Source organism: Macaca fascicularis, chromosome 8, assembly GCF_037993035.2.
Source record: "Macaca fascicularis isolate 582-1 chromosome 8, T2T-MFA8v1.1".
Lineage (NCBI taxonomy): Eukaryota > Metazoa > Chordata > Mammalia > Primates > Cercopithecidae > Macaca > Macaca fascicularis.
The window spans coordinates 44,235,394-44,260,463 of NC_088382.1; the positions used below are offsets into that span (position 1 = coordinate 44,235,394).

The window sequence follows — 25,070 nt, forward strand, 5'->3', positions numbered from 1 at the left end:
GCCTGTTAAGCCAAGTTTCCACTGACTAACTGAATGGTTCTTGCTTCTGGCAAAGCTGACTTGGTTCATGGTCGAGGGAACATTCTGACCGCAAAGATCTCTTTCTCTCTCTCTCTCTTTCTCTCTCTCTGTCTCTCTCTCACGGTCTCTCTCTCTCTCTCTCTGTCACGGTCTCTTTCTCTGTCACGGTCTCTCTCTCTCTCACTCTCTCTCTCTCTTTCTGTCTCTCCTGCGCTTTTGTAGCATGCACACGCAAGTTGCATAGGGCTACTGCAGATTTCATCAGCAACCCGGGGCTTGGCCAACATGGAATTGACAGTTACAGTCAGCTACAATCCTGAACCCGATAATGCAGTGTTTTCCTAAAAATGAGGGATTTGTGTTACCTACATTACAAACCTTTAATTGTCCTCCCAAGAAATTGCTGGTTCGGAAATTAACAAAAGGAGGTTGAAGAAGAGAAAAGAAGGAAGAAAGAAAGGTGAGGGTGGGCCGGGGCGGCGGGGCAGGGGGGGGATAATTTGCTATAACAAAAGGCAATAAAGGGAAATTTTAAACATATGTCACATAGTACTTCATAATTATATCCACGAACATAATCTCTATCTTGGCCAAATGTGCATAACTATAGCTATCCACAAGAGATCCAATTCCAAACAAGTTTTAATGTTATAACTGGGTTATGGACTTGATTCCTTATTTTGCATATAAAACAACTATATGCATTGCTAATTTTTCAAAGGGTCTTTCTAAGTAAATATTGAATGAAAGTCAGTTTGAAGGGGCCCTGCAAGTCTCTGCCTAACCAGTTCTCCCACAGGCCTTCCTCATTGTTACTTCTAAGGCTTTGCACAGCAGGCAGCTCCGCCAAGAACAGGCGCCCCATCACCGTATAAATCTTCCAGAGCCTTCTAAAGCATCTGCCTTGGGGAAGCCATTGTTAAGCACTCCAGCTCCCACCAAAAAAACACCTCTCTGATCATCAACTTCATTAGAGGCAGGGCCACACAAATCAGCCCTTGATTGTTTTTAAATTGCTTTCTCTATGACTTTTCTCTCCAACTACCTGATGAACTCCACATTTCAACCTTTTTCTGTGTCCTTGACAGTATGTGGCTCTGTACTCTGTACATAGTAGAAGCTCAGTAGAAATTGGCTGATTGATTAATTGATTATGAAGGGGCCTGTAGATTAGGAGATAATCCACAAGAAAGAAGAAAAAATTCCACAACAGAACACTTGACACACACTTTACAATTTTCCATGCACCTTCACAAACATGATTTTATCTTGAGTCCCTTAACAATTCTGAGAGCCAGACAGGACAGCAAATCTATTCCTTGATTATTACCATGGTAATTGAGTTTTAGAAAGTCTAAAGCAAAGTTGTGAAACTCATGCATAGCAGAACGGGGATAGAATCTCCACTCTAACTCTCAATGCTGGGTACTATGTAAGCTGGAAGCCAAAACACGCAGCACTTATTGGTAAATGCATTTCTCTTTGAGAACTGACCACGAAGTCAGCAGCAGACCATTTGAGAAGACAGGAGGACATCTGACAAAGTAAATGTCAATGTTACACACAATGCCCCACCATCCCAACCTCGACTCCCACCTCTGCCATAGTACTGAGTGAATAATGTCCCCCTCCAAATTCACATCAACCTAGGACACGCAATGTTATTTGGAAATAGGGTCTTACACATGTAAGTAGTTAAGAAATGTCATACTGGATTATACTGGGCCATAAATCCAATTATTAGTGCCCTTATGAGAACAAGAGAGAACATAAAGAGATACACACAGAGAAGAAGGCCAGGTGTAGTGGTTCATGCCTATAATCCCAACACTTTGAGAAGCTGAAGTGGGAGGATCGCTCAAAGCCAGGAATTCAAGACCAACCTGGGAAACAGCAAGATCCCATCTCTACAATTTTTTTTTTTTAATTAGCCAGGTGTGGTGGTGCACGTCTGCAATCCCATCTACTTGGGAGGCTACGGCTGGAGGATCCTTTGAGCCTGGGAGTTCGAGGCTGCAGTGAGCTATAATTGTGCCACTGCATTCCAGCCAGGGTAACAGAGCAAGATCCCATCTCTAAAAATAAAAAACAAAAATGAAAAGATAGACAGAGGCAGAGGTTTGTGTGGTACCGTTACAAATTCAGCAACTGCCGGCATCTATGAGAGAGGCAAGGAAGAGATTCTCAGTCAGACTCTCCAGAAGAAGGCCCTGCCCATGCCTCAATTTCACACTTATAGCCACTAGAACCACCAGAGAATAAAAGCTCTTGGTTGAAGTCACCCAGTTTGTGGCAATTTGTTACAACAGCCCTAGGTAGCCAACAGTGCTAGAACTTCATACTCAAGAAATACCTCTGAATCTGTTTCCCTGAAGACATTACCGATGCTGACTGCACCCTCCAAAGGGCCCTATCCCACTCTTTTTTATTTAGCTCACCCAAATCTATCCTTTAAGAAGTGGTTCAGTGTCACTTTCTCCAGGAAACCTTATCCAGCCCCATCCCATCAGGAGAGGCCAGGAACCATTCACCATGCCCAGGCATATGCTTATGGTAGCACTTATCACACTGCCTCGAGATACATGGTCTACACATCTGACTCCCCCACTAGATCCTGATCTGTGCTGGGGAAGGTGTCCATGTCCCCCAGCGTTTGCAGATGCTCATTACCTTCTTACGATGGGACATGGGACATTGTGGAGCCGGGTTACAGTATCCGAGTAAATCTCCTTTTGTTTTCTACTTTTCCAGCCATGTCTCTGTCAAGTACCAGCTGGGTGATGACAGTCAATTACTTAATCTCTCTGTTGGCTTCTCTGCTAAATAGGGACAGTGACAACTCCTGCCTTCTCCAGGGTTTATGAAGATGAAAGATCACTCATATATGTAAAGCATTTAGAACATGTGTGGAAAGTGCCTGATAAAAGCCAGCCACTATTTTTACCCTGCCCAGAACAGCAATGCTCCCTGGCTCCAGACCCAGTAATGGTTACAATGCCGAAAAATAAGATACCACTTCAAGATATGTGGGGAAAGACTAGGAATAGCATTTAGGGAAGCAGGATTTTAATCTCGGGTCTGACCACTTTGGGCAAGTCATGGTACTCCTTTATTTTCACCTTTGTAATAAGAAGGGTTTAGATTAGATTGATTCCTCCCAAGCTAGACTCTAGGATATTTAGGGACTTGTGAAAGTGACACTCAGCTTCTCAAGCTACAGAATATTTCAGATCTAAAGGAAAGCACGTATATTAAGAGTAATAACCCTGATGACACTAACCAAATGCCAAGTTTCTCTATGTTTAGAGGGAATTATCTTAACTCCACATAAAAATACTGTTTACTTAATACTGACTTGCGATTTTGGTCAGCGTTACTTACATTTTGCAAAAATCAAAGTATCAAAAAAAAAAAAAAAAAACCTAGGTAAAACTAAATCACCTTTTTTACTTAAAAGTGCTATTTCCCAAACAGATCATTTTTTCCCAAAGCATCTGACCCATGGGTGAGAAGATAATAAAAGGGTGAAAAACTGAGAGTCTCAATAGACTGCGTGAACACGGAAGTCCTTTCTGTCTCTAACGCTCGAGGGATTACTGAAAATTTCTCTAAGGCAATTGACTATAACAATTTATTTCTCATTTAATTTTACTGTGTGGCCCCAAGGGAAAAATGTCTTCCAGGGGAAAAGAAATGTAAGATCCAAGTAAGGATTCTAAAGTGAAAAGCACGGGAAGAGAACATTTAAACAGCTGACAATGTCAAAACAGAAGATAGAAATGAATTTGGGTGTTTAAAACAACAACAACAGCAAAAGCCAAATGGGCTGAAGTAGAAATTGCAACAATAGACCTTAGAAGTAATAATAGGCTCTTTGCTGCATTTGTAAGTAAATTTTGAGTTCCTATGAATGGGGTGGGAGCAGGGGTCATATGTGGTCAGGGTGTGGGAAATCAGGAACAAGTTTTCTGTGTTTACAGAAGCCAGCACTGGTGGTATTCAGGGCAGATGTGAATGTTCTTCTCAATCAGTTAACGCTGGGATGCAAACCTGTCACAGCCCCTGGGAGCAGAGAAGCTGAGTAGGAACTGAGAGGCAAGCAGAATAAAGTGTTATAGCCTTCTTTTTTTTTTCTTTTTTTATTATACTTTATGTTCTAGGGTACATGTGCACAACGTGCAAGTTTGTTACATATGTATACCTGTGCCATGTTGGTGTGCTGCACCCATTAACTTGTCATTTACATTAGGTATATCTCCTAATGCTATCCCTCCCCCCTACCCCCTACCCGCAATAGGACCCAGTGTGTGATGCTCCCCTTCCTGTGTCCAAGTGTTCTCATTGTTCAATTCCCACCTATGAGTGAGAACATGCAGTGTTTGATTTTCTGTTCTTGCGACAGTTTGTTGAGAATGATGGCTTCCAGCTGCATCCATGTCCCTACAAAGGACATGAACTCATCCTTTTTTATGGCTGCATAGTATTCCATGGTGTATATGTGCCACATTTTCTTAATCCAGTCTGTCATTGATGGACATTTGGGTTGATTCCAAGTCAAGTCTTTGCTACTATGAATAGTGCCGCAATAAAAAGAAACTACCATCAGAGTGAACAGGCAACCTACAGAATGGGAGAAAACTTTTGCAAACTACCCATCTGACAAAGGGCTAATATCCAGAACCTACAAAGAACTCAAACAAATTTACAAGAAAAAAAACAAAAAACCCCATCAAAAAGTGTTATATCCTTCTGAGAATACAGGGTGCTAGTGGAGAGAGTATCAGTAATAATAATGCATGCAGAAAGTGCTTTGAAAACAAAATACTAAACAAATATGACTTATGTCAGTTGGGCCTTATGATAAATCTATACATTAGGTATTATTATTATTATTATTATTATGAGACAGTGTCTCACTCTGTTGCCCAGACTGGAGTGCAATGGCACATTCATAGCTTACCGCAGCCTCTGACTCCTAGAATCAAGCAATTCTCCAGCCTCAGCCTCCTGAGGAGCGGGGCTGTAGATATGCACCACCACACCTGGCTAATTAAAAAAAAATAAATTGTAGACACAGGGTCTCACTATGTTGCCCAAGCTGGGCTTGAACTCCTGGCCTCAAGTGTTCCTCTTGCCAGCCTCCCAAAGTTCCGGGTTTACAGATGTGAGCTATTGCACCCACTCACCCAGAACAGCAGTGGTCCCTGGCCCCAGACCCAGCAATGGCTTCAATGCCCAAAATTAAGACACCATTTCTCATTCTCAAGACAACATCTTTGTATATTCAGTCTCTCAATTCTTAGGTATGAGCCTGTACAAAAGAAAGTTGATTCATGTAATTACCAACATACACTCTTAAAGCCCCTGAGAAGCACTGGGGGTGACTTCCATGCTGTGTCCAATAGATCAAAATGCATAGTGGAAGTCATATATTCACCTATAAATGTACACACAGTGTAACAAACGCATCAACTATCACTTTCAAAAAGTGATGATTTTATTGCTTTTTCTGTTTACTGGTTTGCTTTTATATTATGCTCAATAAATTATAGAAAAATGATTTGATAAATAAATCATTGGTAGATCAAGGTTTTCAAAACCCAGGAAACAGCAGAGAAAAAAGTTTTCCATGGGGCCTTTGATAAAGAATGCAAACAGATGCTTCTTGCTCTGAAATCCAAACACCTTCCCCACTGTAAATGTCCTTGCTGTTACTGGCAGCACCAGAGCTTGAGTAAAGGGGATTGTGCACCTGACTAGAGTGGCAAGGACCATCTTGAGTCTCTACAAATACAACATTAGCTTGAGTCCAGTCATCTCTGTTTGCCACTGTAAACCTTCCCTAGGAGCTCAGATGTAAGTGCAACATTCATTATTACAACGTGAGCAGACAGAAAATTAACCGGTGTACAAATAGCTAATTGTCAAGTGGCCACGAACCCCATTGTCTCTGACCATTAGCATAAGACACTAAATGGCTATTAAATGAAGGGAGTCAGATCTGATTGCTGGGTAATTTCAAGAAGTGAAAAAAGAATTCTATTCTTTCTGCTAATAGACACTCTCCCAATGGGAAGCACAATTCCAGTAGCCATAGGGATCCCAGGTTACGTAAACGCTGGTGTAGGCCAACTGTCCTGTGGCTTAAGATTTTCCGAGAGGAATGTGCCTAGGACATTGGTATCCTCCTCCCTCACTCCTGCGGCCTCCATCTGGTAAAATCCATTCATGCCCCCAAGCTCCAGCTCAAATGCCAGCTCTTCAGGAACACCTTCCCTGACCAGAGCCCCTTGGCATGATCCACTTGCCTTTTATCTTCATGGTTCTTTGTGCAAGATGTTAATAAACACGTACGCTGTGATATTACAGCTACTCTTTATACCATGTCAATCTCCGATACTACATTATGAATTTCTTTAAGGCAACACTGCGTCTCGTTTATCTGTTTCCTCAGTGCTTGCAGATGATGCTTGGCAAGTCACAGTACACCTCCTATCTACCATTTCATTTAATGTTCACCATAGTCCAGTGAGGAAAGTAAAATATAATGATTATGGCCTGCCTGATTGAGAAAACCGGGGCTCCAAGAGATCATTTATTTGCCCACGGTCCTACAGCTAAGGGCTAAAAAAACTAGACTCAGTTCCGGCTCTTAGCAGCTTGCAAAGTTTTCATGACATCTTTTGCTTCCAATAAGCTCTAAAGGCTGCTTCATCAAGGCAGTAAAGACAGATCCACAGTGTTCCAGATTAGTCTGTGTATGAACAGCTCATTTTGTGACACCAAGAGGCATGCTTAGAATTTGTTAAAAACACCAGCCCTGATGCTCACAACCTTTGCTCACAGGCAGTTCTCTTGCTCCCTCTTTTTTTCCCCTGTGAAAAATACACAAGTGAAGATTTTGTAAAGTTTCTTCAACGATCATATATTAATTTTTAATGAGAAAAGAAAAGCGTCATCTACATGGCAGCAGAAAGAAAACAAGATCACAAGCCCACGGATGGTGTGGGGTATAAATTCTACGCCTGCAGCCTCCTCTTAACTCAAAGGGCGAGGAATTTCTGTGTTTAATCCGCAGTGTTTATCAGGAGGAGGCTCTGCAGCTGGTGGATACGAATATTCTACTCATTAGGAAAAGTAACCCCTGCTGGGAGGAAGGAATGTTTATTTCATCAGCCTTTGCCTTGGCCTGGCTGAAATAAGCCCTTTGCTCTGACTTGACACCCTCAAAGCGACTTTATAATTGTCATTTGTCTTCCCAAGCAAATGTTCCTTCAGAGAGAGGAATCAAGAAGCCTGGGTATTTTTATTTGCAAGATATGCACACTCTTCATTATAAATTAACAAACAAGGCATTCTGTTTTACACACCAGAGGAAAAATGAAGTATGTAAAAAATGAAGTATCTAATATTTCTGACAGATTTGCCCCTGAGGTCTGTCTTCTTAATACTTCATCGTGTTGTGGTCCTGCCTCCCTCACCCAGCCTTGCTCTCTGCCCCGCAACCTCTGTGTATTCTCCCTGTTTATGGACCCAGTGCCATGTCATCAGAAACTTCTCAAACACTAATATGGGCACATTCTGGCAGGAAAAAAAAAAACTCTCTATATATTATAATATCTGTAATATTTAATGAGAACTATTTCTACTCACTCAGCTTTTCTACGAATCTGGACTAGACGACAATTCCTACACCTGCAAAGTTCTCAGTACACAGAACAAATCATCTGAGGATATCACATGGCATCAGATACTCACATTTTCTGACCGGAGCCTCTTGGCAGGACACCCTCCATCCCTGGGGTGAAGCATGTAATACAGTCGGACTTTGCTTGCATGTTTTCGACTCTGAGAAGGAAAAGCAGAAGCAGATACTGTAAAAGAGAAGCCATTTCAAATCCTTTGAAACCTAGCCAGTGCCCGCAAATGCAAAAAGAAATGTATTTTCAGTAGAAGACACTTCTGCATACTCCTGTGAGGGATGTAGGATGTAGTTTCAGATAGGTTAAGTGGCTTGCCCCAAGTTCTAAAGCCAATGTAATTTCAAGATGAGAAAACACAGTAATGAAGAAGGTGAGGCATTGAAATCATTTAGCCAAGGGTGGGTAATATACTATATTTAATTTTCCTCAAAAATAAAAACAAATAAGCAAAGGAAATAACCTAAGGATCAACTGTGATGAGAAGAGGCACAGTGATCTCTCTCACTACTGCTGCCCTACCCTCAGGGTCTGGGGACAACGCCTCCCTGGGAGCCTGGTACACCTCACCCCCAATAGAAGCCTTTTCTCACGGCTCTCCCACACACAGCCTTCATTAATAAGCTATCAAAAGGGATGGGATTCTCTAAGGTCAGATATCATAAGCAAACTAAAGACAATTGTATGTCAGTCTGCGGACTGACCATAGCCTAAGTTACCTGCCAGCAGATGATGCAGTTGAGCAAATAGAGACCCGTGTTCTTTGGAATTAGCAGGATTGTTGATTTCTGGCTATACTGACTGGTCCAGGCCCAGCATGGAGAAACTGATGCTTTCTTTGTTCCCTATTTCCTCTACTTTGCTCAACTGAGAGTTTCATCCCGGATTCCCATCACGTTTAAAGAATACAGCAGTTCTAATTTCATGTTTCTACCTGAGGCAGAATGGAAGTGTGAAAAGAACACGAAGAGTCATCAGACATTCAGAATCTGGGTTCCAGCTCTACCACTTCCTAGCTGTGTGATATTAGGCCAGTCTCTTATTGGAATGTGTTTATATCAAAATGAGTCTCATTTTCTCCATGTACAAAATGAATACCACAATATTTGCTAGAGTGTCATAAGAATCAAATGAGACTTTGCTTATGAAAAATTGCAATCTGCATAATATTAAACATTTCTCGCTGTTGACTGCATCACCTCTCGAATCTATTGTTCCCTAATTCCAAAACCCCTTCCTTTTCCTTTACTCAGAGGTTACTTCCTTCTTTTCCAGGCTTTTGTTCCACTATGACTTTATTTACAGTTGCATCCTAGCCCATCTCCTGGATGTTGGTTTACTTTTGTGAATCAGCCATGAAGGCAAAGTGATGTTTAGACAACACACAGCAGGTTGCATCTTGTTTACAGGATAAATTGTGAATCCTTCCTGTCCATTTTCTTCATTCATCACTTTCTTAATTCCTGTATTCTGCCTGGAGCAAGAAGACCATGCTTTTAGACAATTCCTGAACACTTTTAAGGCCTTTAAATGGGTTTAAAAGTGACAATGAAACCTGAAAAATTTTTACAGATGTGTAAAAGTACTGAGATGTGACTTGGAAATATATTGTCAACACTTACAGCACCATTTCTAGGTTACATAGTAGGTTTTAATCAAAGGTCATCTGGAGGTTTTTTCTCTTTTTTTTTGTCTAGAAGATTTCTTAAGAGAAACAGACATGTAGATGTATGTCAGATGAGTCAACATTATTATGCGGCTTCTACATGTTTTTGAAAATGACTGTGCAGGCTTATATTTTTCTCTTTGCAAATAAATTTGCAGCTTACTAACATCTGTACATATTTTTTGCCATTTTGCTGAGGTTATTTTAGAGGTAAGGAAGGAGTCATCGTTATATTGGGACTACTACTGCAGTCAAAAGAATAAAAAGGAACATTTAAACTGTAAGATGCTGACTGTGGACAGAGCCTGAGCTGGTGAAAAAGCACACAGATGATAATGGGTGGAAGAACAAGTGGGAACAATGTGAGCTCAAATGTGGCTAAAGTGGATTTTCAATTTTGCATTTGTTACCATAGAAGAGCTTCTTTTCACATTCCCTGCATTATCCATCTCCTAAAGCTCTGGATTTCCAGAGAATGAAATTATGGCAAAACTGGAAATCTCATCACGCGGCCTGGTTTGTGGCTGTTTTGTCTTTTTTCTTTTCCCCCCCTCTTAATCTGAAGTATTCCATTTCTTTTAAAAAGACCTTCTAGTACAGGCAGAGTTCACTGAGTTGTTTAATTACAGTTAGGCAAACTAGTTGAACCATTAGGAAAATAAATGCCAAGCTCTGATATGAAGCTGCTAGTGATGTGAGATGTTGGGATTTGAAGCTTATTGGTGATTTTGATAAGTACAGGCCTGTTTTCCTCCCTCGGGCCCCCCCCACCTCCAGTTTTGGTGGGAGAAGGAATGGCTACACCGCAAGCAGCACCCTTGCCTATGGTTTACGGTGAGGGAAATCAGAGCTTTGGCAAATACCACCTGATTCTGGAACGATGGCGAAGGCATCCTCGTTCATCATTTAGCAGCATTCCTTTTGCCTGGGCACCTTTTTTCCCTCTCTTTGCTTTCCCCACGGTGCCTGGACCAGATCCAATGCCTTCCCTGCCTACAACTTCCAGCAGGAAGTGAAAATCTGCAGACTTCTCAGGGGGAGGAGTGTGGAGTCACATTCCCAATTAGCCTGACTCAAATCCAAAGCTGCTTCCAAATTACGTTGGTTGACAAAGGGAAAGAGGTTCCCTGCAGATCCTTCCTGGGGTTTCTACAGCTTGCCCTGCCTCCGACCTAGGCCTGTAGCACCTGAGGATGGAGACCTGCCAGGAAGCCCCCTCCTTTCTTCCTGCCTCTCTCCCTCCCTCCCTCCCTTTCTTCCTCCCTTTCTTTCTCTCTCTCCCTCTCTTTTTTTTTTTTTTTTTTTTTTTGTGACAGAGTCTCGTTCTGCTCACTCTGTCACCCAGGCTGGAGTGCAATGGCACAATCTCAGCTTACTGCAACCTCCACCTCCCAGGTTCAAGCGATTCCTCTGCCTCAGCCTCCCTGGTAGCTGGGATTATAGGAGTGCACCACCATGCCTGGGTAGTTTTTCTATTTTTAGTAGAGATGAGGTTTCACCATGTTGGCCAGGCTGGTCTGTAACTCCTGGCCTCAGGTGAGCTGTCCACCTCAGCCACCCTTTCCTTTCTTCCCAGCTTTCTCACCTCTCTCTCTAGATGAGACTCTCTGAGACACTTACAGTGTCTTCCTCTAACTGGCTCCTTTCTACCCTGTACCTACTGGAAATTCTTTGAGATTTGGCAGAGTGATCTCACTCCTTTCAATTTATTCTAAAAAACAAACAAATGAACAAAAACTTTCCTAAAACAAGAAAGTTAAAATTAATTGAAACAAAGATGTCCATTGCAGCATTACCTAAATAGGAACAAAAAATTAGGGAGACAACTGCAGATTTAACAACAGAAGGCTGGATAATGCAGCCGTGGCATGCCCTATGTTAAACGGAGAATTGGGGGTGGGGGAACCTTTACATATATATACACACACACACACACACACACACACACACACTCACATATATATATATAAAGGTTTTTAAATGCATGTTATATATATACGTATATATGTACATACATATATAATGAATATTGAAAGAAAAATGCTAAACTCAAAACTGTACAGATACCATGATTACAATTACATAAAAGTGCGTAAGTAGATAACACAGGTAGAAAAGAAAAAGAAAAAAAACATGATTTATTAGGATACACGGAGTATGATTGGCTTTCATTTTTTATTTTTATAACAAATTTGCCAATAACATAAATATAATAATAATAATTTTGCAATGCTTAAGCCATTTTGATTTTGATTTGTGTACACTTTTTACCCACAATTATTGTAATTAGTAAAAAGCATCACTGATCAGAAATGTTATTAACATATACTGCTATAATTGACCACATTTTCATCTACCCTTGTTAATGTCTTATTAACATTCAAAATGCATTTTTGTTTCATTGGAAGACTTGGTATTAGATGAGCCTTCTTAACCCAAGAGCAATACATGCTACTTCCAATTTTAAAACTTGTCTTTAGTACATACAAATGCCAGGGTACATAAGTGTCACTTTCACTTTCTGTGTGTAAGTAGAGACTAGAGGATGGGGAGGCCTAAGCTATACACACAACTACACTGCGAAGGGTAGAGGAAAAGACACATCTGAAACTGGCTCTTACATCATCCAAATAAACACAAGCAACAACACATCCTTATTACTTTTTCCAAGGTTTATTAGTACCAAAATTTCCACTGCTCTTAAGAGTCTGAAAAGACAGGAAAACTGCCAAGTGAAAAGAACTTTAAGGAGAAAAAAATACCCACATGTTAAATGTATATATTACAGAGTTTCAAGGGGGAAAAAAAGAACCATTACATTAAGGGAAAAGACATGAAAAAGAAATAACAATCTCTTTCAATTGCACTGAGAGTCAATCCCAGGCTCTTTTTTGCATTAATATTTGCATTTTGAGCAAAAGTCATTGCTTTCATTCAAAACACATCAACTTTAAGCTTCCCAGATCGACCAGAAATTACCAACTCTTCCATTTTAATTAAAGCCTTTGCCCCCGATCCTAGGCATTGTGCGGGGACAGACCTATCTGAAGATTAGTTTCTTTTGCTGAAACAATCTCTTGGCACTCAAGGAAATAGTCTAAAATGGAAATTCAGGCCAGCGTTCTCTTTGGGGGAATAAAGAACAAGACAAACCTCTATTTCAGATGTATTGCTGTGAAAGAAGGAGGCGAAACACATAGAAATAGAATGGCTTTTTGCCTCACCTAAATAACCATCTTCCATTATCACGCATGCCTCAAAAAAATTCACAACTCAAATTTGCTTCCAGCAGGGCTACTGATTTCTGGTATCATAAAGTGTGGCAATAACAAAGCAACCTTATATTTGCATAATGCTTCAGGCAGTCTTTAAAGTCCTTCCAGGATCATCATCTCATTTCATCCCGGAATCACAGTTGTGAAGCTGGCAGGAGAGGTGCTATCTCAAATAAGCTTAAAGATCCATTTCTGATTTCCTAGATAAGTCTTCCACCATCTTATTTCATCAGAGGGATCTAATTATACCTCTTCTAGCAACCAGCTAAAATAAGCCAAGGACCTCAATAAAACAGGAAAACCTGGAACAAAGAGTGATTCTCACATGCCACCACATTTGAGGTCATTCTGGGGAGAAGAGGAGCCAATAGGGAAAGGACAGCAAACACCAAACGTCTAGCACACTGGGATTCCTGCAAAACAACCGCTGATGCGAGATGAGGCACTCCATCACATAGGATGAAATGAAAGGGCATCCTAGCAGAACCCCAGGGAGCATCCCTTCACTGAGGGCCCCAGGGATGAGCCCTGGAAAAGGTGCGGCATGGCCTCACTAGGAGGCAGGGTTAAATGCAGACAAGCCAAATAGAAAACCGCAAGTGTTGGGGATTCCCTCTAATGAATGGAACTCTTTTCCAAATGGATGTATCTTTCCTTATTTGCCAGGAGAAGAACATTGGGCACAGAAACTCCCTATACCTAGAGTGAATGATGGGTCAACTAAAACTCTAGGAAGAGAAAGCTGGTCCCTAAAGGAAGGCTTCACCAACACAGGGAAGGAAGAAGTCAAATTCCTCTGCTGGAAGATCCCGAGGTGCCAGGTCCCAGGCCTCCTGCCCAGGCCACTGGGCTACTGAAATGGTCTTTAATTGAGTCCTAGTGCTAAGATCAGATCAGAAGATCCTAAAAGGATTTAGGTAGATGATGGAAAGATCCAAGGCCAACCACACATAGCAGGGACACATGGCTGGCCTTAATAACCTTCTGCTCTGCCAAAGATTAGTGGCATCTATAAAAAAAAAAAAACTGTGAAAAAAATATGAAAGAAGACTTTTGAGAAACTCTCAAGGAAATTAAGCAATTGTTTGCAAAATATTTACTACCATAAGTAGAAATTTTGAATGGCACATGTTTTTTCTCATTTAATTCAAGAAAATATCAACAGGGTAAAAGCTGAAAGATGAGATAAGACAACAGATTGAGATAAGGTATTAGGGTCTGAGTTAATACGGAATGGAAATTTAAAACATCATAGCTTAATTTTGAAGGTCTTTCAGTTTAATAGCAAAATCAACACGGCAGATCTATGTAGAAGTCAAGATAGAGACAATTTCTAGACTACTTAGACTAAAAAGTAAAACAAGAAAAAAAGAAACTAAAGATCTTATACATGAAAAACCAGAACAAATGTAATATGGCTTTAACGGCAGAATAAACAAATACATGGAATATAATAGAAAGTCCCAAAATAGATTCAGTAATTTGGGACTGAAAGAAAACTAGGAAAATATATTTAACCTTGTGATGGGAAAGTTTTCTAAGCAAAGAAAGGAAAAAAAGGAAGACTGATGGAACTGGCTACAAAAAAATAAGTGTTTTCAATCTGAAATACCTATATATAAGAAACAACCCACAAAGTAGGAAAAATATTTGCAGCACGTAAAAGAAAATGGCTTACTAGCTTTGAGATAAAAAGTGTCCTCACAAATTTATTCAGAAAGAAACAACATTAAAATAGACAAAAGATAGAAATAGGAATTTAGAGATACTAATAGTTAAAAGACTTACAAAGAGAAATTCATCCAAATGCTACCTTACAACTGTTTAATTTAAAAAATGTGTTTCTTTCACCCATCAAATTGGCAAATATTTACAAAATATACATATCCATATTGGTGAAGATGCAGAAAAAGCTAGCACTTGTGTACATAGATAGATAATAGGCATGTAAATTGATACAAGCTTCCTGGATGAAAATTTTGCAATATATATCCAAAGCAAAAACTTGTTTGATTCAACAATCCTACTTCTTTGAATTTAGTCTAAGGAAACAATCGGAGACATGTATTGCCATTTATTTATAATAGTAAACATGGGAAAATAAGTTAAATGCCCTAAAACAAGAAGGATAAATATTATAATATATCCATATAATAGATACCAAAGAGCCACTGGCAAACATAATAATAATATTCAATGACATAAATATATATATAAATTTTAAAAGGCAGTTTCTAATCAGAATGTACATTTTTAAACAAAAATGTACACGCATTTGTATGCATATACAAGGCAAAGATCTAGGAAGAAACATACAAAAGGATTAGCATTGTTTATATGGATTACGAGTGATTTTAAGTTTTCTTGTTAATACATTTTTGAAATTTTAGATTACTTAGAAGACCAAATCATTCCAATAATCAGAAGGAAAAATCATCATTTTAAAGATTCATTCTAACACTGATGATTTATCATTCTAATAGAGGAAAACATGTCCCAGAAACACCAAGAGATTTTCTTAAGATCCCACAACTTACAAGTTTTCAGCAAACAAGGATTATATCTGTTGGTTTCACTGTTGTATCCTCAAAATCTATCACAATGCCTGACACATGGCTGGTGCTCAATAAAGATTTGTCATTTTAGTGATTCAACATGTGAAGGAAAGAATAAGTCAACCTCAGAATAAGAACCCAAGACCCTTAAAGAATTAAGGCCATTGTGTAAAAGTATTGTGTACATTTGAAATATGTTGTTACAGATCCCTTTGCATTCAAAAAATGAAATTGAAATCCTCACAGATCTACTTCCATCTCTAAGCTCCATGGCTGCAGTACAGGTCAGAGAGGAGCAAGGGAGCCCGCAGACCAGAGACAGTCCTAAGCGGCAGTGCCCACAGGCATTTGACAGAATCCACGGCGGAGGAAACCTCTCAGCAGATGAGTTGATGGACTGCAGTTGAAGCATAAGCTCTGAAGAAACTGAAGGTTTCCTGCAACTAGTGCAAAAGAGGAGATTCAGAGTAGCAGTTGTCTTGCTGCAGAGTCCACGGCTCAAACAGAGGCAGTGTGTTGAGGAAGAGAGGTTTGGAACAAGGCAGCATTAACTCCTCTACTGTTTCCAAGAATCAGGGATCCACTAGATACTAGCTCTGTAAAGTGTCCTTTAACCTGTGGTCAGATACATAGGCTTCTGTGGCTGAAGGTGTCATGACTTAGCTTTTAATTATAGGATCATGGACGTTTGTTTTATTCTGAACTGAATTGTGTTGCAACCCTAATCCCCAATGTGACTGTATCTGGAAGCAGGGTCTGTCAGGAAGTAATTAAGGTTAGGTGAAGTCACAAGGGTGGGGCCCCAACTGTTAGGACTGGTGTCTTTATATGAAAAGGAAGAGACACCAGAGATTGTGCTCGCTCGCTCTCTCTCTCTCTGTCCATGTGCACAGGGAAAAGGCCATGTGAGGATACAGCAAGAAGGCAGCTGTCTACATGCCAGGAGAGAGCCCTCGCCAGAAACCAACTCTCCTGGCACCTTGATCACGGACTTCTAGCCTCCAAAACAGCAACAAAATAAATGTCTGTTGGTTAAGCCCCCAAATCTGGTATCTTGTTATGACACAGCCTAGGCTGACTAATGTGTATGCCATCCATCTATACTTGATGTTCTCCTGGGGTCTTTCTTCTTCTACACAGTAATCAGTTCAATTTCCAAAAGCAAAAAGGGTAGTCTTAATGTTTCTAGAATTAGGTCACTTCGTTTCTTCCAAAATATGTTTAAAATAGCATTTAAAATGAAGAACACTTATCATAAAAAGTATTAGGAAAAAGCAAATTTTTGCTGGAGAAAAAATCATGTACAGTGGGATGTGCAGTGCCCGTGATTGTGGAAGCATGTTTGTAATCATCTATGTGGCTGTCTGCCTACACAAGTGACTTCATTGATGCGTTACAATTTTAAATAAAAGTCCTGCAACTCAAAAAATTAAATTACCACCAAAGCCTGGAGGAACAGTTTTCTGTGGTGTTCAGTACAGAGCTAAATATGTCTCCATGATGTCTGTGCATTTTAAACAGAGTCACATGAGAAATAAAAGAACACGGGCTCATCTAGGCCTCTATTTGCTGTTTTGGGGAAAACGTGCTATTTCCCCAGAAAGTCCTTGAAGAGAAGTTAAAGTTAGGGATAAGGGAAAAAATAAAGCCAGTGTGATCAGTGATTAAAGTCAGAGAAGACTGGGTAATGTGAAGTAACAAAGCTATCAAATCCTTCCCAAATATGGAACCTTAAACAACATGAGCCAATCCTGGGCTACAGTTTACAACATCTTGGGTTTCTTCTGTAAAATTTGTGGCTGGACTAAGAAAAATTATAGCACTTTATAAAAATAGCACTGTGTGGAGTCCAAAAATTAACCCCACCACTGGCAAGGGCAAAGACTAGTGTGATAGCCACCGATTTCTTTCTTTTTTTTAATAAAGTCGTGAGTTTATTGCATATGTAACAAAATGAACCTGACCTCCTGGGTCCAGCCTGCTGTACAATCACTGTTTGTTTTGTGTTTCCAGCTGATTCCATAACCACATTAAATACAACTAGTATTTCATTAAATACTTTTGATTTTGACATAAAACAGAACATTAGTGTACAACTTTCACAAAATAAATCAGCGATAAAAACAGTGGGAATGATAACAAGGATAGTAGCAATACTCAAAAACAAGACATTACAAGATAAATTTAAATAAACATGATAAAGTGGTTGAGAAACAAAAATAAACAAATTTTTTAAATCCATACTATGTTTCGGGAAGGCTGCCATGCAGCACACACCTGGCTGCAGATGGGTGGGTGGAGGGGACATGTTCTCTGCAGAAAGCCTTTCCTGACATCTCAGATTGGGTGACGACCTAATCTGAATTTGGACCATACAGCTGAACAAACTCAGGGGTCAAAATTTGATCTGGTGGCAGATTCTCTTTTCAGAACTTGAGAGAGCCCTTTTCCTGTCGCTCCGGGCCTCCCAAGCAGCCTCAGCTATTCCTACTGAAAGCACTGGAGGAGTGGTATTTGCTACCTCCCTGAGTGTCAGCTGATGGCCACTGGTGAGGGTAAGTCAGGCCCCTGAAGCATCTGGGCAGAGGGGCGGGAGGCATGGCTGGATCACCTGGGACCACCGAGAGGGGTGACACAGAGACCACATGTGAATGGATAGCCACCTATTTCGAGTGAAGTTTAGTCTGTGGGAAAAAACAAGGGGCAAGAGTCCCCACCCTTATATGAATGACAAGGCAAGCAGGGCAGTCCCTCAGACAACCCCAATGAGGTCAACAGCTGCAACAAGGCTCCCTGGAGCTCCCCCAACCTACTCTGATCACCTCATTACTCTGTACAACATTTTTACATTAGATTCTCTTTTTACCCTATTATTTTATACTTTGTAGCATGTACCATTAATTATTCTCAAACTGAACTCTGTTATTTTGAGTGAATCTTCCATTTCTCTTGATCCAACAACCCTATAACACACCTTTAAATATTCTGCACAGGGCTGTTCCTCTTTAAATACTCGTTAACTGTTTAAGTAGCTAGGTAAGTCAGATTACAGAACACAAACAAAACTCCCTTTAAACAAAGTAATAATAGAAGAAAAAGTTGGATTAACTAAACAAACAAAATAGTAGAGTACTTGCTGAACAAAGGGATTCTCCATCTCTCAGCAAATTATATTTTAAAAGTCAAATTCCTAGGGCACACTTAAAATGTGACGTTATTTTTGAAGATTTTGTATCCACATTATTTTCAAAAAATACTTCTAGGAATACATAACATTTATAACCTGAAAAAAGTAATCAGTGAATTCTATAAAGAACATTTCTCAGTGTAAAATAATGTGCACAGAACAGCATATCTATCTCTCCCATCTCTACACTAATGTTGCTCTCCCCATCCTTCAGTCAGTTTTTTGCCCAGAAAATGACCCAGTGGAAGTGGGGCAGGGCTGAAAATTCTCTCACCAATGCAGCTGGGGCCAGCAATAATATTGTAGAAAAATAGATGAGTAGCTTTGTTCCACCTAATGACGGGAAAACAGATATTTTTTCTTTTGAATTCCATCTTTCTGAGTCCCCAAACACAGTTGAGTACTCCAAAGCATGTTTGATTATTCCAGCAATATTTGTTTTATTTAATCCAACTTTACATGCCTTAGAGGAAGCAGGCACATGCTGCCAGCTGCAATTCCATTATCACCTGCAGCTCAACCCCCACCTGCTTTTCAATTTTTCTGTTTGCCTACTCAAAGACCCAGATTTCAGTCTGTTTGCACGTTGCTTTCAATTGATGGCAGGATTAAAGAAAAACAGGGAATTTCTGAAATACATAATCCATCATCTCTAGCTAGGTGGTTGAGTAGAAGATTTTTTGAGTTGCAGGACCTTTATTTTAAATTGTAATGCATCCTCTACTCAACCACCTGGCTAGAGAGGCTAGATTATGTATTTTGGAAATGTATTATCAGTATTCAATCAATACTAATATGGTTTGGCTGTGTCCCCATCCAAATCTCATCTTGAATTGTGACTCCCATAATTCCCACGTGTTATGGGAGGGACCTGGTGGGAGATAATTGAATCGTGGTGCAGTTTCCCCCATACTCTTCTCATGGTAGTGAGTAAGTCTCACAAGATCTGATTGTTTAATAAGGGGAAACCTCTTTTGCTTGGCTTTCATTCTCTCTTGCCTGCCACCATGTAAGGTATGCTTTTGCCTTCCACCATGATTGTGAGGCCTCCCCAACCATGTGGAACCTCTTTTTCTTTATAAATTACCCAGTCTCAGGAATGTCTTTATCAACAGGGTGAAAACTGTACTAATGCAAGTACCCAACACCCCCAGAAGCACCCAGAGCTCCATGTCATGCCTCTCCCTCAACTAGAGGGACCAGAGAGGAACCAGAGAGAAACACAGGCAGAGGTTTACGTTTCTAGAGGTGAGGGCACGCAGAGCACCCCATCCTCGGGACAGTTGAGAGGAGACTGCCAGAGGTCAGACTGCAAGAGTCCTTTCCTTTCCATTCTCTCTCAGTTTGATGCCTGGATCACCGATTCAGAATCACAGGGAGTTTTTTTAAAAGGCAGGTTTCTGATTGAGTAATAAGAATTACTAGGGATAGAGTTTTGGGCATTAGCTTTTTCACCAGCTCCCCCAGTGCTTCCTAGGAAAACGGATTTTAAAAAATCGCGGCTTTCCTTTCCTCTCCTTTCTAACTCTCCCCTCTTTCCCTGGTGGCTGCCAATCCCAGATTGGCAGGAAAATAAACCAGACGGAGTGAGCTGCCTTCTGGCTTCAGCCGGATAGCACTTCAGTGAGAGGCAAAATCAGGGAGAAGCAGTCTCAAGGCCAACCTGCCGGCAACCTGGAAACAGCAGGCTGAGAGGTGCTGAGCGTGAAGGAAACCCACTTTTGGCAGGGGCACTGCTCTAATGCCTTCCAGCTCTCAAGCTCTTCAACTGCCAGTTTTCATTTCTCGGAATCTTATCTTTCCCTCCCCTCCCAACTTTCCTTCTCCTCTTCCTAACCACCTTCACAACCTTGCCCTTCAGCTATCCAACCACCCTATTGAAACTCAGTACAGACACTCCTTGACTCACGATGGGATTTCTCCCCATAAGCCTGTGGTAAACTGAAATTGAAATGCATCAACTAAATCGAAATGCATTTGATACCCCTAACCTACCCAACACCATAGCTTAGCCTGGCCTACCTTACACATACTCAGAACACTTACATTAGCCTACAGCTGGAAAAATCATCTACCAGAAAGCCTGTTTTATAATATATTGTCCACAATCTCATGTGAATTATTAAATACTGTACTGAAGTATGGCTTCTACAGAAGGTGTATCGTTTTCTCATAAAGTTGAACAATTGTTAAGTTGAAACATTGTAAGTGGGGGACTGTCTATACTTCCAGAAAGAACCATTATCTTTCCTCCTATATCAAATCCCTTGCTCAGTGTTCCTGTTTTAGTTCAGAGCACCGACATTCTTGTAGGCAACGGGCACAAAACCAAGAGAAAAAAAAAATATTGGAATATATGAACCAAGAATTTTAAATAAGAAAGATAAGTATATTTAAGAAGTTGAGAAGATATCACCAATATGAAGCAAAAACATGAAATCATAAAAAATATAAGGCAGACATATTAAGTAGTAGAAATATATGCCATGACCAAGTAAGACATATTGGTTTAATAGATGAAAACCCATTAACGTAATGTACCATATTTATAGAAGGAAAAACAAAAACTCTATGATCATCTCAATAGAGCCAGGAAAAGCTTTGAACAAAATCTAACACCCTCTCATGACAAAAACATTCAACAACTAGGAATAGCAATGAAGTTTCCCAACCTGATAGGGCCATCTGTGAAAAACCCTAACAGCACACTTCACGGAGGATCCGAAGCTTTCCTCTGAAGAAGAGGAGCAAGACAAGAATATCCCCCTTGCCACTTCCATTTGACATTGTAGTGGAGGTTCACAACAGGACAATTAAGTGACAAGTCATGGGGGTGAGGAGGGTGAGAGAAGCATCTAAACTTGAAAGAAGAAATAAAACTCTCTCTACTTGCAGATGACATAATCCTAACCGATCCACCAAAAATTAGAATTAATAAACTAGTCCAGCCAGGTTGCAAGATGCAAGATCAAAATACAAAAACCAACTGCATTTCTAAACACTAACAATTAACAATCTAAAAATGAAATTAAGCAACTTCATTTCCAATAGCATCAAAAAGAAAAGAAAAACTGCTTAGGAACAAGGTGGTTCTAAAATTCATGTGGACTCAGATTAGCCAAAACAATCTTGCAATGAACCAAGTTGGAGAGCTCACACCCCCCAATTCAAAACTTACTATAAAGCTACAGTAATCAAGACAGGGTGGTGCTGGCCTAAAGATGGATATATAGATCAATGGAATAGAATTACGAATTCATAAATACATTCTTCCATTGGTGGTTAATGGATTTTTGACAACCATGCCAGCACAGTTCAACAAATAATGATGGGACAATTAAATAGATGCAAAACGGTGGAGTCGGACTCCTACCTCCTACCATATACAGAAGTTAACTCAAAATGTATTGTAGGCCTTGATGTAACAGCTAAAACTATAAAAGCCTTTGAATATTTGTGACCTTAAGTTAAACAATGTCTTCTTAGATGTGACACCAAAAGCACATGTGACAAGAAAAATAAATTGGATGTCATCACATTTTTTTAAAATGTTGTGCTTTAAAGACACCAGTGACTCACGCCTGTAATCCCAGCACTTTGGGAGGCTGAGGTGGGTGGATCTCAAGGTCAGGAGTTTGAGACCAGCCTGGCCAATATGGTGAAACCCCGTCTCTACTAAAAATACAAAAATTAGCGGGGCATGGCTGCAGGCGCCTGTAGTCTCAGCTGCTTGGGAGGCTGAGGCAGGAGATTCTCTTGAACCCGGGAGGCAGAGGTTGCAGTGAGCCAAGATCATGCCACTGCACTCCAGCCTGGGCAATAGAGTGAGATTCTGTCTCCCAAAAAAGAAAAAAACAAACAAAAAGAAAGAAAAAAGACAACACACAGAATGGGATATTTTCAAATCATGTATCTGTTGAGGGACTTCTATCATGAATACGTAAACAATTTTTTCAACTTAATAATAAAAAGACAAATATCTCAATTAAAATCATGGGCAAAGGACTCAGTTAAAGAAAACCAGAGCTGGACAGATGTTAAAGTGGTAAAGATAGATTTCATTCAAAATCTATTACAAGAAGGGAAGAAAGTATCCAGCCTGGAACTGGGCTTGATTCCAAATACAATCAGAACAAGTGGGGATTTACAGTCAAGGCGCGAGTTGTGAGGGTTGAGGGGAGGTATTTGTTCTCCGGAAGAGATATACAAATGGTCAATAAGTTGATGAAAAGATACTCACCATCATTGGTCATTGGTAAAATACTCACCATCATTGGTCACTGGAAAAATAGGTCCAATGCAATATCACTTCACACATGCTAAGTTGGCTATCAAAAAGACAGACAATAACTAGTGTTCCCCAAGGAGGTGGAGAAATTGAGACCTTATAGACTCCTGGTGGGAACATAAAATGGTGTGGCGTCTTTGGCAAACAGTTTGGCAGCTCCTGAAGAAGTGAGAGTTACCATATGACTCTGAAATTTCACTCACAGGAGTACGCTCATGAGAACTGAAAAACATATTCACACAAAAACTTGTACATAACTGTAGTAGCATTATTCATAATAATCAATATGTGGAAATAATTCATGTATCCATCAACTGATGATGAATTTTAAAAATGCAGTATATCCTAAGATAAATATCATTCAGCTATAGAAAAGAATGAAACCCTGACACAGGCTACAACATGGATGTGCCTTGAAACATTACACTAAGTGACAGAAGTCAGAAACAAGAGACACATATTATATGATTCTATACATATGAAAATATCCAGAATAGGCCGGGTGCGGTGGCTTACGCCTGTAATCCCAGCACTTTGGGAGGCCAAGGCAGGTGGATCATGAGGTCAAGAGATCAAGACCATGCTGGCCAATATGGTGAAACCCAGTCTCTACTAAAAGTACAAAAATTAGCTGGGCGTGGTGATGTTCGCTTGTAGTCCCAGCTACTTGGGAGGCTGAGGCAGGAGAATTGCTTGTACCCGGGAGGTGGAGGTTGCAGTGAGCTGAGATCCCGCCACTGCACTCCAGTCTGGCGACAGACCAAGACTCCATTTCAAAAAAAAAAAAAAAGCAAAGAAAATATCCAGAATAAGCAAATCTGCAGAGACTAAAAATAGATTAATGGTTGCTAGGGGCTTGGCAAAGGGGAGAATGGGCACAGAGTTTGTTTAATACCACTAATCTATGCTGCTAGTGAGTTTCGGGGTTTTGGGGGACATGGTGTGAATGTTCTGGAAGCAGTGGTGGTGATCCATGCAAAACTACACCAAATAACCAACAATCACCAAACTATACGCTTAAAATGGTAAACTTTATAATATTTATATCAAAATAAAGCTGTTATTTAAAAATAAAATTATAAAAACTACTATAAACAACTACATAAACATAATAGATACATATCTAGAAAACATGATAAAAAAAAATCCCAGGAATAAAAAAGAACTTGAAAAAAAATCTCAAGTATTAAAGAAACTGAGGCCAGGTACAGTGGCTCACACTTGTAATCCCAGCACTTTGGGAGGCCACGGTGGGCAGATCACCTGAGGTCAGGAGCTTGAGACCAGCCTGGCCAACATGGTAAAACCCCATCTCTACTAAAAATACAAAAATGAGCTGGGTGTGATGGCGGGTGCCTGTAATCCTAGCTACTTGGGAGGCTGAGGCAGGAAAATTGCTTGAACCCGGAAGGCGGAGGTTGCAGTGAGCCAAGATGGTGCCACTGCACTCCAGCCTGGGCAACAAGAGCAAAACTCCATCTCAAAAAATAATAATAATTGAAATGATCACCAACCACTTCCTCTCTTCTCTACCACCACTAACACCACCAGCAATAATTTTTAGAAGTTCAAATGCCCAGATCATTTTATGAGGTTGATATGTCCATTGCTTTTAAATGTAGATGCCAAAACTCTTAGGTAAAATTAACCAACTGAATACAACATTGTGTTTTTTTAAGTAATATATCACGATCAGTCATGGATTAATTAGTAGTGCAAACATAGCACAACATTAAAAAATCACTATATTCACCACAATAATAGACTAACAGATGATAACAATACATATCTAAATCAATACAGAAAAATCACTTGACAAAATCCAGCACCTATTTATAATATTTTTAAAATTCAAGTAGCTAGGGAAAGATAGGGCTGTTCTTCTCTCCATACAGGCTGTATGAAAAATCTATAACAACCATTATACTTAATATGGAAATATTGATAGCATTCTTTTAAAGACTAGAAACAAGAAAAATATGGCCACTATCACTACTGCTGCCGAATATAGCACTGGAGTTCCCTGCCAAGAAAGAAAGAGATCTAAGAATAGGAAGGGAAGAGCTAAAACTTATTGTTTGCAAATAATAACAAACATTTATCTAGAAAATTTGGCAGAATCCATAGATAGACCCTTAAAACTCACAGAGAGTTTCGTCAGTTTGATGGACATGAAGACACACTGCCCCAATCCCCACTCAATGGAGAACTCATCACCCCTGCTCCTGGAGTTTGACAGACCCCAGCCTTTTCAGGGATTCCCTGAGCTGCAGAGAGCTGCCTTGCCTAAGGTCAAATCCATCCCAGGTTGTGATGATAAAAGTACGTAAGTCAATAAATAACAAGAGAGGTGGCTTGCATAGACTGAGTTGAAAAGC

At 40.2% G+C, this 25,070-nt stretch overlaps 1 protein-coding gene across 11 annotated transcripts in view; it reads right to left on the reverse strand.

Annotated features, from left to right (window-relative positions):
• The window catches only part of ZMAT4 (zinc finger matrin-type 4), a 372,370-nt gene that overhangs the window by 228,838 nt on the left and 118,462 nt on the right, over positions 1-25,070 (reverse strand). For all 11 annotated transcript variants that reach the window (XR_012416914.1, XR_012416912.1, XR_012416913.1 and 8 more), the window contains one exon: positions 7,780-7,869. Coding sequence is in view for 8 of the 11 variants with exons in the window: in XM_073999978.1 (XP_073856079.1) it covers positions 7,780-7,869 (90 nt within the window). In the remaining 3 variants the exon portion in view is untranslated. The remainder of the gene's footprint in view (positions 1-7,779; positions 7,870-25,070) is intronic.